This window comes from Metopolophium dirhodum, chromosome 3, assembly GCF_019925205.1.
Source record: "Metopolophium dirhodum isolate CAU chromosome 3, ASM1992520v1, whole genome shotgun sequence".
Lineage (NCBI taxonomy): Eukaryota > Metazoa > Arthropoda > Insecta > Hemiptera > Aphididae > Metopolophium > Metopolophium dirhodum.
This window is the reverse complement of record NC_083562.1, coordinates 38,234,986-38,251,588: the sequence shown is the minus strand read 5'-3', so window position 1 is coordinate 38,251,588 and position 16,603 is coordinate 38,234,986. Positions and strand designations below refer to the sequence as shown.

General features: G+C 29.1%; 1 protein-coding gene across 7 annotated transcripts in view; it reads right to left on the bottom strand.

The window, feature by feature from the left end:
- LOC132940350 (ras-specific guanine nucleotide-releasing factor 2-like) overlaps positions 1–12,917 on the bottom strand; it is a 67,635-nt gene extending 54,718 nt beyond the window's left edge. For all 7 annotated transcript variants that reach the window (XM_061007890.1, XM_061007894.1, XM_061007891.1 and 4 more), the window contains exons 1-2: positions 12,662–12,917; positions 9,946–10,109 (exon numbers count right to left, since the gene is read on the bottom strand). In XM_061007890.1, the coding sequence (XP_060863873.1) occupies positions 9,946–10,104 (159 nt within the window). In that variant the 5' untranslated portion in view covers positions 10,105–10,109; positions 12,662–12,917. The remainder of the gene's footprint in view (positions 1–9,945; positions 10,110–12,661) is intronic.
- Positions 12,918–16,603: the final 3,686 nt, after the last annotated feature.

The following is a 16,603-nucleotide window of genomic DNA, read 5'->3' as shown; positions in this document are numbered from 1 at the left end:
AATTAAATTATATATACTAAAGTATAGGTATAAAATTCAACGAACAGACTATAATCACGTGGTAATAACTAATAACATACATAATATTATTATGTAAGCGATCCAATATGTCTCAAAAGTATATATAGTAGTACTACTTAATTTTTTAAAACATTATTTTTTAAAGATTAAAAAAAGTGTTTGATATTGTTACTTTATTTTATTGTATTGTTGAGAATACTTAAATTAAATTATGTGCTCAGCACTTAACTCACAAGTCACAGTAATAAAATATAATTATTTATTATAAGATATTATTAGAGCGCGGATTTCTATGCAATTGCATATTTTTTTCCTTTTAATATTTTTGGATTGTTGTCAGTTATCTCCACGAATCATCATAATTTGAAGCTAATGGAGAAAATTGTTTTTGCATATTTCTGCATATTTAAAGGTTATTGCATATTTTTGCATACTTTGGCAAAATTCAAAATTTATTGCATATTGAAGCGAAAATTTAAAAAAATGTATAAAATAATATTTTGTCAAGTAGAAAAATTAAAACTAAATTTCATAGTCACTAAATAATAATGTATATATATATTTATTTAAACCTTTATAAGATAAATAATCGAGACGTAAACTTAATCGCTCTTGCTGTGTCAGTCGGTTATCGACATACCACTTGGCACTTGGTTACATCGTTTTTCGTTGTCCGTAAATCGTTAATATGCCGAAAATAAATGTGTGTCTACCTATAATCTAAATTGCTCTTGCTGTATCAGTCAGTTATCGACATACCAGTATACAACTGAGTCGAATCTCTATTTTTAAACAAGTAATGAATGATACCCCTTTACCACCGGTCCCAGTTCTTACAAGGTGGGGAACATGGATACATGCTGCGTTATATTACGCAGATTATTTTACCAAATCTAAAAAAGTCATCGAGAGACTGGCAATGGATGATGCACAAAGTATTAGAAAAGTTTTGGATATAATTGAAGATGGTCCTGTTGTCAATGATTTAACATTTATATCTACTCATTTGGCATTTTTAGTGATAGTCATAAAAAAACTTGAAACTCAAAATATGACTTTACATGAAAGCATTTCAATAATTAACGAAACGAAAGAAAAAAATAATTCTATTCCTGGATCGAAAGGTGCAACACTTGCAACAAAACTAAACGAGCTTTCCGACAAAAATGAAGGTCTGAAGATTCTACGAAAAATTAATTCAGTGTTATTAGGCGAAAACGTTCAGCTCGAAGATCTTTATGAAGACCCGACAATACTAAGTTGCTTCAAATATGCCCCAATAACTTCGGTCTTCGGTTGACGTCGAACGTTCGTTCTCAGTCTTTAAAAATATGTTAACCGATAAACGATACAGCTTCACAGAAGAAATACTTGAAATGCACATAATTATTCATTTTAATAATAAATAAAATTTTAAAAATAAATTAAGTTTTTCAGAAAATTCCCTAAATTTTTTTTTATGAAGTACCTATTTAAGTAATTAGTTATTATAAGTTGTATTGTAAATTTTAAATAAATAAAAAAATTTTGCATATTTTTTGCATATTTTCATGATTTTTACTGCATATTTTTTGCATATTTTCATGATTTTTACTGCATATTATATGGCATATTTCAATACTTTTAAGTGCATACAAATCCGCGCTCTAGATATTATATAATATAATATATTTATATTAAGACGTAGATCTATAAAATATAAAGATATTTTTTCGTCTAATGTTCTTAACAAGACAGCCGGAGTCAAATTGCTATGCAAAATACTTTTGGGAATTACCTTCATTATTAGAGTAATGAAATATCGCAGCAATTTAAAAAAAAATAAATAAATTACTATGAAACTTTTTCGTTGATCAATGGAAACCCGATATTATATGGTCCAATGTTAAAAATGTTCGCCCTTACAGTTTTCTTTTAATGTACATAAATATATGTAAAAAATATATATATTTTTTTTTAATGAAGAAAACATAAAGTTTTGTGTATACTGTATTATTACAACTGCAGTGTATACATTGAAACTCCTTCAAAATATTAAAACGATTTTAAATTATAAACTATAATATTGTTATTGTTTTTAAAAATTAAAATTATATATATACAGATGCCAATAAATTGATTGGATATGTCTTAAAAAAAAAATCGAGGAATTCACTGTTCGACAGGTATCAAGACGTGGATCTTATCATTGAACGGGTCGCTGTAATGGATATTATATTCAATTTTAATTCAACGATACATTATCATTGTATACCTACGAAAAACGATTCAGAGTGGAGGCGGTCTGTCTGGCTATAATATGCTTTGTATGTTACCAAGTATATTATAATATAATACATTAATATTGTTATTATACGGTTGGTTGAATTAATTTTCCGAAGAATCGCATTTATAATAATATTATTAATGAAAATAAATTATAATATATTACACAATTATATATTATTGTTTCTAATATTTGAGCCAACACCGAATTACCGTAGAACGACGTGAATAGGTTAGTGGTATAAATAGGCAATAGTATAAAACTTATCTAAATGTTTCGAACATACTAATATCATTGTGTATATAAAATATAATAATATATTTTATCCACGTAAACATTTCGAATATCTGCGAACAATACTTTATGAATTAGAAAAAAGTAAATAATATAATTATTTTTCGTTTAGATATCCAATTTCCTTAACATTTGAACTTCAAACACTTATAAAAAAAATTAAGCCTATGTATACTTGCTTTGCTTTGAGAGGGATGGCTGAGCCGTTAACTATACCAGGCTTTTGCCTCTACTAGTGGATGGAAAGTTTATGAAGGTGATTATTTAAAATTTTTGGTTTACCCGTGGTAATGGGTAGGGTTTGATTTTTTTGCTTAGTGGTTTGAGGGGGGTGAGTTTTACCTAGGAGTCGGATGTGGGCATGATCGGAGAAATAGTCCAGCCTATGTACATTTAAATATTTAATATTTTTAAACTGTAATAAAATCAACGCGAGGGAAATTTTTTTAAATTTTTAACCGTAGACTAAATATTGTTATCGACACTTAAAAAATAATTTGAAAGTTGCAAATGCCTATAATATAGTTTAAAAATATTAGTCTAAATATTTTCAAAATTTAAGCGTGTATAAAAAAATGTAATTCAAGTAATAAATTGCGCAACATTTCATGTTTCTAAGATAAATAGCTTTTTAATAACAACAAAATAATAAAAACTATTAGAGTATAAATCGTTATTAAAAGTTTGAATATCCAATGTCTTCAAACTACAATGTAATACTGCCTTTACGTTAAACTTTTATTTATTTCTAGGATTTATCTTTATTTGATCAATCTTGTTTCATATTCTCAAAACTTGGGTGATAAAATTAAAAAATTTTTACAATTTTAGTATTTATCTTTGATACAAAAAAAGTTTCAAATTTTCTTGATTTTGATGAATTTCTTAAACAAGTGAACTGTTCAAACAAAAAAATGTTTTCTATGTGATTTTGATATTTTTAATTGTTTTTTGTTTATCCAAATAAAGTACTAAATAGCATACTTACAATTATCATTTATTTAATCATTTTTTTTATTATTCTGCAGTATAGGTGCACGACTATAATTTGTTTAAAGATTTTTACATCCATTAAAACTTGTTTAAATCGCTAGGAAAAGCTTTATTAGTAAGGGCATTGACAACTTTTTAAAGTAAAAACGATTTCTGAAACTTTCCTAAACTGGTTTTTAAAACTAATTATTTACCCTACCTATTGTTTATACATTTTATAAAAGGTATCTAAATTATATTTAAATTCTTACCACTATCATTTTATGAATAAATGTGTATTCACAATTTAATAATAATAATTAACCTAATTATGTGTTTTAGAGAATTGTGCAATTTACATTAAGTAACCACTCAATTGCGTACAAAATAAGTGTTATTTTACTTTTAATAACATTTTATTGTTGCATGGATACATAAAACAATATAATGTGTATATGCATTAGGTATATAGACATAATATATAGGGTTTTTACATTTAAAGCTTATACGATATATTTCTGTCTAGTGACATTGGATTTAAATGTAGTTTTCAAGAGGCACTAAGAAAAACGTCTGAAATACATATTATTATATTTTTACGATATTAATATTTTTAGCCTTTTAGTTGTGTGCATTTAAAGTTATAGGACTTAAACTGTATTTTCGACACCTGATTTGTATAAACCGATTTTTTTAAAGTAATTTTGATTTTAATTCATATTTCATGGCTATAACACCAAAGTTGACTGAATTTTTGTAATTAAGTTACATTTTCAACTTAAAAACTAAATTAATGAATTTTTCAAAGGACATCCAATTACATAATATTTTCCAAATTTAAATGCGATTTCACACATTCAACCTAACTTTAATTCGTTTTGATTCAGTGATAGACATTTTGAAATCGTCAACAAATGTCTACTACCTATAATATTGCCCAGATCCTCTTGAAAAGCCCATTTCAATTCAAGGACACTAGACAGAAATATTTTGTGTAACCTTTGAAATTAATATTGTTCAGTAGTTTGTACCTATATATTATCTATACGGAAAAATACCTAGAAAGCCTATATAATAAAGGCTAATATATATATAATTAAATATAAATATTAAATATATATATATATATATATAAAGGCTCTCTAGAAATACCTATTATATCAAATAGTCACATGGACAACTAGTCATAAAAATTAAAGAAATTCATTGAAATTCAAATAAAGCTAATTTTAAAATTCAAAATTATTTGTACCTATTGTCAACAAATTGGTAAATATTAAATTTAACACAAAAAATGTTGGTGGTTACAAAAATTGTTCACCCGTATCGGTGATACCTCCAGTTTCAGTACCTTTGATTATTATTGTTTTACTGAAAATTGAAGATTGTGTATTTGTGTTTATGTACATTTGAATGAATAAGTTTAAGTTAAGATAATTTATTAAATTTCAAGATAAATTTAAGCATTAATTAATATTATTAACCTTGTACATGACTTATTAGTCAATGATCAAAAAAATATTCGTTTTACTAGTCAATAGCAGCAAGTTTCTATTACAACACATTTCAATTAAAAAAAAATTTAAATTAAGATAATCTTATGAGCTGACAAGCATTATATCATCACCTACAGCAGTAACAATGTGACACAATTTACAATCAAAAATATCATAAATAATATATAATAAATAGTAAAAAAGAGGTTGATCAGATATTAGATAATGAAACATGATATTTATATTTTATATAATATTAATTGTATCACTATAGGTAACTTAATTTGTATAATATGTTTATTGGTTATTGGTTATTGGTATTAATAAAGTAGACAACTAAAGCTAATTTAATTTTAATTCATTGTATTTTAGAAATAATTTATTCTTTTTATTTAACAGTGACACATGGATAATAATGACATGACATAGTATTTTAATTTTAGTTGAATTACCTATTTTTACCACTCATATATCTATCATATTATCAACATCAGTGTTTTTGTATCCCAAAATTGTAAGCAATACTTATATACTATTTACTCTTTAGTTAGACAATTATATATATTTAAAAATATAATTAGTAAATAGTCTTAATACATGTAACTGAGTTGCTTGTTGAGAAAATAAAAAAGTTAAACATTGACCTGTTGCTTTTCCCTTAGTATGGGTAACATCACAAGCGTTGTTCCTTTTTACTTTCTCGCTCACTTCTCTTTTTTCGTTTTCCGGTCTATTTAGGTTTCATCCGGCTTAACCAGCCAACAAAATGAACTTGCCTAAATTTGTTGTTCTTTTCGAGAAGCTCGGCACGCAACGGGTGAAATGTGCGTCGTAAATCAAACTGTGTACGCCAGGAAAAAATAATAAAAAAAGATAAGGTATATGAGGTTCAGAAAGAGCTTTTAAACCTTGCCTTTAAAAATCCAGACTTCTAGTTTATTAGTTGATTTATTAGAACACTGCGCAATTTTTTTCCAGTTAACTTCTATTCTACTTTATATTGATCAAAATATACGACAGTCACGGGTTTGAACTTCGGAATTTGTCGGAGAAAAATTCTAAGTTTTAAATAAAATATTTCATAACATTATAGTTTTGATTTAATAATGCCATCATTAAGTTATAAATATTTTTTATGAAATTGTGATTCTCAATTTCAAACTCTGAAATAAAATCCCCACGCAATAGTTATAATATAATGTTATGTCTAAATTATAAAGTAAGGAATATTTTACGATACCTAGTCATGATTATTAAAACTATACACAATATGGTCAAAACTTGAAGATTTTAATGATTATGAATTATGATTTAGAGTGAAGTGCGAATAGTATTGGTCTTAAATTACAATGATGAAAACATTTTTTGAAGATTTAAAAGAAAATGCTTTTGTTGTGAATATTGCTGAAACATTTATTTTTGAATTATCACCATCGGAATGATTTAATAATGTCATTAGAAATATTACAGAATCGTATACAATTTTTATTTATCATTTGCCAATTTTAAAAATCAATGTTATTGATTTTTTTTAAAAGCAACACATTTATATAATTGATTAATATTGTATATTGTGGTTGTATAATAATTAATGAAGTTATATCAAATACTTGTAACCTACGTTACATTTGAAACATTTTTTCTCCGTTAAATGCATTAATTTTTAACGCTATATTTTTTTAAGCATGGATATTATTCGGTGTCATTTTGTTGCCCGTAAAGGATAGACTAATAATTTTAAACTATCATAAAAAGTTGCTTCAGGGTATTGTACAAAAATGAAAAATAATAATATCCACACGTATTTTTTTCTCAGAATATTCGGCAAATGACAGCCTAAAATATGTTTCAATTCACATAGACATCAGTTAAGGTTTAAATTACTTTTTCTGTATGTGACTTTTAATGTAGGAGATCATCAGGGGTACACAGTACGAACAATATTTCAATTTTAAACTCAATGACAAATAGATAGGTAATGTGTATGAAAATATTACGACATTAATTGTTTCATTTTATTCAATAAAAATGTAATACTTTGTGCTAATAATGTAAGCGCAATTTGTGAACTTATTATGAATGTAATTTAAATTATAATACCGTATAAGCGTATATACACTTCTACGTATATTATTGATATGCAATACATTTGAGTTCATTGCACTTATTGTACATTATATAATTTACATAAAATTAATGCCGAATTTCGTTAAATATAGCTGATACTCTATTGAATCTATACGAAACACCAATATAGTAAATAATGAATGATTATTTATACTTGGAACTATATAATATAATGATATTCCTTTACGTCTTGTTCAATTGATGATAGATCTCTAATTTCTTTAATTATTCCTATAATTTGGTATAGTTCATTACATTTTCGGTTTAGGTTAGGTTAATACTATTACCTACCTGTTCACGGACAGTTTAGTGGTTATTCCGTCATGTTAATTATAACTTGAACAATAAATTATACGGCTGCGTATGAATTGATTCCCAAGTACCTATTTACCTACACCGATACCGTTGAATTGATTCCGTGGCTATTAAGAGGTATGCACGAGTTGATTCCCTTATTGTTGTATATTATCATTAATGAACAGGTAAATTAATGAACAGGTACTTATTGAAGTATTGTAATCCAAGAAAGACCGAGAAATATGTTACCTAGTGCTAACTAAAATGCAATTCCTTACATTTTTTTTTACTACGACTTGCTTTTTTACTAACTACGACGATGAATACCAAAAATATTCGAATAAAAAAGTTGTATGATGTTCCATGATGATTTTCAAAATATAAAAAATAAAAAGAAGAACATTTTAAGAGAATTCTCAGCCAGCCTCCTCACGTGGTGTCTCTTGGGTACCTAACACTATTAGGCTAAAGTTTAAACACCAAATAGAATAATAATTATCACATGTTATGTGGTTCAATCCCTAAGGTTTAACTTTTGGATGATTCACCGATACCCATTATCTGATCAAAATATACAGGTACCTACTCTAAAAATATCTACATTGAACTTTAGAAAAATATACATGAAATCAGGCTACAGCTCTTTAGGCCATATTATATACCACAATATATAAACATTATAATATATATTGTATATTATTATGTACATTATTATTTATTAACTTAAACATAAATAATAATTCATAAATATTATACTCATAAACATTTTTAAATTGAACAATAATTAACAATAGCTTGGGTCTCACAGACTAAAACTATTTTTAAAAATAAACACGATTATGAAGTAATATAATATAATATGTAATAAATACCTAGCTTCGAATGTGTAATACAAAATGTCCACGACTATACTCTAACTAACCCCATCTTGTTATCGTACACACTCCATTAAATTTTTAGTATAAAATTTATAAATATATTAACTAAGTAGTGAAAGAATGTTATTCTTTGAATAGGCAACTTTGGAATTTTTTTAGGGAATTTAATATAAAAATTCTTTAGCACTGATGTTAAAATATCTACTGAGATGCTATCGGTGTCTTATTCGATTTATAATATGAAAACTTGTGATAGAGTAGTTCTGTGATTATGCAGATTACCACAATACGCACAATCATCGGTCCAAATCATGGTACCTACCTATATTGAAAAATATTGAAACTTTTGGTCCCAGGTAGCTATCATTCCCCAGGCTGTCAACCGATTTCTCCAAATGGTTTCCGATTAGGACTTCATTGAGAGTGTAGTCAGACTTAAGTTCATATAATATCCTCCCGGAGAATGTGGCTACTACTATTTTCATAAAATACAAAATGTGTAGTTCTTATATATCTCTATCTGCATTGTCTCATTATCTACCTGCTACACACTTCTTGTGATAAGCATTGAAAAATAATTTAGGGTCGTCTCAATGAATGAAAATTAGAGAAAAAAAAATGAAAACCAAACAAAAATATAGTAATATATAGGCACACAGATAATAATATAATGAATCGATTTACCATTCAGAGTAAATTAATATTAAACTTATTTTTCATTTAATTTATGATCATGATTTTTTTCGGAGGAATGAGGACGCAATGAAAAAGCTTGCTTATCATAATACTTTATAATAATACTTGAGGGGGGGGGGGGGCATAATAAAATTGAAAAATCGCTTATTATAACTGTGTAGGCATTCAAATAAATTACAATCGGCTCTCCAGAACCAACGTTAGTATTAACAATAGGTTATATTTTGGTCTTCAACTGACCTGGTTGTATTATATAATATATTACACACAGATAACTGAATACATTTTATGAATAAGTTAAAAAAATTCCACTCGAACGATCAATCTGCAACGGACGGCGATAAAAATGATTTGCTATGAGCAATTTATACATTTTATAAAAGGGAGTTTATGAAGCTCAATCGACTATAATATTATATAGATAGTTGAAAATGTCCATACTAAAATGCTTCTGTTTAACATCAATATGGATATAGCTTGTTTCTATTCGCACGTGCATTTCGTTTCAATGCGTTTGTGTTTTATATATTACAATATTCAATATAATATACCTACATGAATCACATTTATATATTCAATATTATTGTTAAATTCAATTTTAACAATATATCTATTTGTTATTTTTCCCAAGTTAATAGTAGAAATTTTTAAAAATATTTTTTAATTTTAAATTGTATACTACGAATTTAATATGTAATAAATGTAAATTTAATACTGAAAAATATAATAAAAACATTTGAAATATCTTTTAGCAATTGCCATATAAAGTAGTCATATTGTATTCGTTGGGAAATCATAAAAAATATGATTGTATAGAAAAGACAATACCTATTAAGGTTATTAATTGATCAGAATATTATGTTTGTCTAAGTACGCGATATTGGTAGGTACTACATACCTGGTAGAGAACGAAAAATCGGTTTTTCCACCTCCCGCTGTCTGACGCTTTTTTGTGGAGATTTCCGGTGAGTGTGCTATCTGTACGGGCGCGGTCCGACAACATCAGGAGCTGATTGTCTACCACCCGGACACATCTTTGCATCTTCGGGCTCAACATCACTACTGCAAAACATTATAGCCGATTTATAATATTTTTATCGTTGATGTAGGTAGTGTTATAATGTATTTTTCTATACTAGTTTAGATTTTTCAGACCAATCTCTGATGGACCATATTATTTTTGTAGGATATTATAATATTATATAATAAATAATGTAATATATAGCCTGATAAAGCACCATTAAAGTGTTTACTTACAGTTACTATAAATCATATTATGCATAAAATATCATAGTATTGTATAAACTAAAAAATACTTAATACGGTACTATTATCATTTATATCTCTGCAGCACTACTAATTACTAGTATACGTTTTTCTCCGTGATATAATAATAAATAATACACCTATATTATTACTGTGTTAGGTAATTCAGTAGATAGATTAGTAATGAAATACATAATATATTAATTGTTAATTGTTCATAAAATAAAATTAATATACAAGTAAAGTACAATCATTGTACTTTAGGGGCGAACATTATTTGGCAATCTTGTTTGGCTGAATTTACGTTGAGACAATTAAACGATAACAACCATTTCGACTTCCGAGATAATCCTGAAAGACATTTCAGAATTTTGGCCACCAGTACAATGATTATCAAATATGAGATATTACAATACAAACCTACTAAATACTAACCTATCTATTGAATTACCTATTACAGTAATACTATAGATGTACCTAACAATATTATAATTTATAGTACGAAAACTGCGAAAAATGGGTTCCGGTGGGAGTATACTGTTATGGAACACTTTACATACCTAACAGTTACAGTAGACTTTTGTATGGATGGAGGGGATTAATAAAAGGTCATTAGAAAAAAATCCTCTTGTACATGCCCCCCCCCCACAATAGATCAGTATTTAAAATACATAATATCACGTCTTTATATTGTAATATTGCAATAATTACAATATTTTAATGATTTTATAGGTTGTTATTAAATAATATGAAAATAATTTCATAATAATATTATAACATAACTGTAGCGAAAATGAAACAGAAAACAATTTTTGCCGTCTCTATTCAACACTCGTCAATACAAAAATATACATATCTACATGTTATTATAATATTGTCTTTGAGCGTATAATCCCGAGATAGGGTGGTTGAAAGAGAGCGGTCGGCAATAATATATTATATAATATGTGGTGCATGATAACATAATATTATATATTTTAAAAGTCAACACGCGGTGTTTAAAAAAAAGAAAAAAAATCAATACATATATAGGTGCTATACAGTACACAATGTCGTGTACACAACAACTAATATACATTTCCCGTGTGTACATAATATTCCGTCGTTTGTGCAGAGGCATCGGCGCATCGCAAACAAGTGGCGCTAGCGAATAATATTATTGGTTTCGGCTGCGCGGACGAGACCCAAATCGCGATGATACATATATTATCATGAAATTACATTTCAATACGAAACATGCAATCATAATATAACCTATTAAGTGTATTATGTGTGTTTGTGTGTGTGTGTGTGCACTATGTATGTTTTTACGGATATAACGCATATAGTATGTTGTATGTATGTGTTTTTACGGATATAAATCATAGGTATATGTCGTATATATTATATAATATTTGATATGTATGTTATATGTAGATATATCCCGATCCCCAGTTACTCGATTATAATGACGGCGGCGTGGGAAGAACGAAAACAAATAGTACGCGCTATTCGCGTATGACCCAGACGTGCGCGGAGAACCTCGTATTATAGATAGGTATAACTGCACAAGTCGACGAAGGTTTTAAAAGATTATAATATAATAAAATAATACCTGTGAACATATTACGTCCATATGATATTAATATTATTATAATTTTAAAGGCACTCGTGCACCGACGAAAATAACAACGAATTGCGCACTGCATAGTCGTGTAGGGTAGTACCCATTATTCCCATCGACATATACGATACACCCACATCGCGTACGTCACAATAATATTATAATTAATCCGTAGTATTATGTTTCAAATTTTCAATATTAATTATAAAACTTAACGGTTTACAATATAATTCATCAACCCGGTATAAGGGACGTATTATAGTAGCAGGGTATATGGTTAAACTTGTGTATTAGTGCATCAGTCCTTATCACATATTACAATATAATTTACGTAAATCGTAATACGAGTGACCGCCGCAGCGTAAAATAATAATAATAACTAATAAGATATTATAAAATGTGCAAGCGCTCCATAATACTTCCGGACGGAAAACGTATTTTCGCGACCGGAAAACGATTTACGGAATAATTATAAATAATATATTGTTATTATCATATAGGCAGCTACGTCGTACGCGGTCACGTAAGCGTGTGCATAATATTATTAGGTATTACTATTAACTTAACGTCGACCGCGTTTAAATAAATTTCAAGAAATAACGAAAATCCTCGCACAACACCCTCGCAGTAGGAGATAATAATAATAATATGTTAACACACAACAGCAATAATAATAATTATAGGTAATTCAGACTAATAATAACAATAAAAATATTATTATGCGCTAGTACATAATACTACTCACCTGTGTGACTAATTGGCACACGTGGTCGACTTAGGAGGCGGCGGCGACGGCGGCGACGGTGGCAACCGCGGCGGTATCGTCGTCGGGTTGACAGCCGAAGTGACGACGACCCGGCGGCGGCGGCGGCGGCGGCGGCAGCGCAGCAGCAGTAGCGACGACGGTGGTGGCTGACGCGATTCGCTGTTGCGTGTGGCGGCGGCGGTGGTGGCTGTGGCGCGCGCGGCCGGGTCAGCTCGTGACCCTGAGCCGCCGTAGTGCGTACTGTTGTCCCTCTCGTCGGTTACGTTGTAATATACTATATAATAAAATATATATTATATACGTGCGGAGCACCCCTCCCGCCCCTGCAAAGGTCCGCCGCCGCCCGGTTCGATCGTGCGCCGTGGGGCACCACAGGTGCTTTTGCTAAACGCAGCCTCGTCCCCTTCTTTCGGCGGCGGCGTCCCCGTCTATCGTACACCCGCAGTCGGCCCACTCTTCGATTCAACCCCTCCCCACCACCACCACCACACAGCGACTATGGTCGCATCCGGCTCGCCCGGCGGCACACGATCCTCTCGCCGAAGCCGCGACGACCGAGCTGGCGGCGGCGGCGGTGACCTTTTGCGCGCGCGAAGATTGATTCTTCGTCCGCCGCCGCCGCCGCCACGGGCACACACGAACGCATCGCGCGATATAATATGTCAATATATTATTATAATATTAATAACAATATAATTATTGTTATATGTTTTGTTGAGCGTGCACTTCACCCACTTCATCCACAACGATCACGGGGAGAACCGACAAAAACCACTTTTTGGGGGGGAAGGGGGGGAGTGTTGCTGCAACCCTATTTTTTTTGCCTAGTCTATCTGTGTGTGCACATATCCCACACGCACTTCTACTTAATTGGTATACAATTTGCAATTGGATTGTAATAAATATAAATTTAAATCAATATATAAACATGTAGATAGATTACGATATAGATTCACCATGACGCCTGCACACCTCCATTGTTTCCTTAAACAATGTGTATTCAAATTCTGATAGTTGGAATTTTTAAAAATGCTCCTATATAGGCGCAAATAGTGTTTGGAATGTGGGGTGGCTAAAGCCTTACTTTTATAATATTGAATAAGCTTAAAACAAAATGTAGGAAATGTTTGGGGGGCTTAGCCTCTAAAGCCCCCCCCCCCTTTATTTGCGCCTATGCTTAAGGACCATATTTTACTCATTAAATGAAACAACAAATATAGTACAAGCTTACGATTTTGCCAAATTTGAATAACAGTCTATTAGTAGCATCACGTGTTTTATAGTATTATTTCTGCATGAGTAAGTGCTAAGCAGGGTAAGTGTACCAAATATTGCAGCACGCGTGCTTTTTCCCAGAAGCAGCTTGTAACGTAAGGTTGAGTCGCCACATTATATTATATTAAATCATACATACAACCACGTTCTGTGATGTTTGGACAGTGTGCCTACTATACATAACACGCGGAGCCTCTGATTTGGATATTTATTAGTAGTTTACAGTTATTACTTATTACATATGACGAACTAATTTGCATATCACCATCCCTTCCCAACACCAACTATTAGCCCACTCAGGGTTGTGCCAAATAAAATAAATGACGATTTGAAAAAATCATTTTATTATTCTTAATATCTAAGACGTTATCTCTGGAATACTTGTGATAATATTTAGGTAAGATTTATTGAAAGTAAAAAGAAGATAAGTGGGTAGATAAGATTGTCGATGAGAAATATTGGAATGGAACAATATTGTTATAAAAGCAGCCAATGCATTTAGAATTATTGTCATTTAGATGACGTGCATTTAGATTGTCTATACATCCCATAGTCCATAATACATTTGAACATTTCTGTCATGTTGCTATGATAGTAGATATATATGGTATATTATCCGATCAGTATAACCGGTATACCAGGGGTCACCAACTAATTTCTATGCGAGTCCTTTTTGAAACTTACCAAACTTTGTTCAAAACACTTTTAACGACTTTTCCACGCATATACGAGAAAATTGTCTTAGAAATCACTATTATCACAAATCTGTAACAAAATATTGAACTGGAACGAAAAATATTTATTTTTTCACCATTTTATAAAAATATAAAAACTATATATTCCATAACAATCAGGATCCGTACAATAATATTGGGTCCACTTCCGCCAGTTGGTTATCCTGCATATACCCACTTATTAGTAATTACTATGTATAAAATATATTGTTTAAGTTACTTGAGCCAATATTAGCAATGTACAAAATATCAAAATAACTAATTTAAAACTGTTTTTTGTATCTTTTTTTTCTATAATAAATGTAATGTATTTATGTTTATAATAATATTATGCTAATGACCATGGTAGTCGAAGCAGAAATTTGTACAATTTCAAGACCAATAAAAAACATATATTGTATTGCAATTAGAAATACAGCTAAAAAATATAAATTATATTATAAGAAATAAATTAACATGCCAGAATCAATAATATATACTATTATTAAAATCGAAATTCCTTAATCAGAAAAGTATGAATGCAATGTTAATTGTAATTTGTATTATTATATTAATAAAGAAAAGCTTACAATAATAATATTACCTATAATTATTATTTATTAGCTAGGTATAACTTTTATCCACCATGTACAACTGCAGGGTCTAGGCCTGTTTTATTCACCTATAAAAGTCCGTATTTAAATAGGTATAATACAATTAATAATAATAATATTAAAAAATGTACCTATTTGCAATACCTATGCATATTATTATATTGTTGACAATTATCAACTATAATCAAAATACCCAATAGGTATAGATAAATATATTATATTAAATTATTAAAATACATTCATTAGGCATTATATTAATTGTTGAAAACATTTTTCGATACCTAACTATGATGCTTAGAAAAAATGTACATGTTTTTTGTCTCATGATACTCTCATCGGACTCGTATATGATCCCCAACAAGTATAAATAGAGCTGTAAGCTTAACAATTTTCAAATACAATTTTTCTTATTGGAATTTTTAGGAACATTGAAAATTTTCAACGACTGAATTTTTCCAAGTTCTTTTAATTTTTCAATTTTTTTTTCACAGGACTTAGGTACACTATACACAAATACCAGTAGAGGTAGGCATAAGGTTAGGTTGTGCAATGTTGTCACGATTTCAACTTCATCATAATATGTAATAAATGATAATACTATCAACAATTTGTAATTGTACGTGTTTAATAATATTAATAAAAACTGTAATAAACTGTGATAATAACGATAGTGGTAAATGATAATTTATAATTATTTTATATATTTGTTTGAATTTATAACATCTACATTTTTAAGTAATAAAATATATTATACATTTGGAATTTGTGTTTTATAAGTAAGTCGGAAAGTGTTTTGTAAATATATGTATAATTAACAAATGGCCTATAATTTAGAAAATACAAAAATACAAAATTCTTATAAAAAAAAATTTTAAAAACTTTAACACTAATTGAACATTTTTATGAAACCATACAGTTATACAGCTCTAAGTATAAGAAATAAGGATTAAGGATTTCATACAAATAGTTAAGTAGTTGCCCAGATACCGGTCGCACCTTTTATAAATGCAACGTATTAGTGGCCCAGTTGCCGTACTTTTTTCTAAAAAAACATTAATTGCATCTCAATTCATGGACGCCCTTTTATTTTTTATTTTAGTTGATGATTAGGATGTACCTACCTACCTACCTACGTTTGTTTAATAGTATGGATTTTAACATTTTGGATTTATTTTCCACTAAACCCATTGATTATATTCAGATTTTTTTTTTAATAATAATTGTCATTATCATTAGTATTTATATAAATACCAATTATTTAAAGTATTGGTATTTACCTATAATAAAAATCCCATAATCCCAAAAAGTACTAATACCTA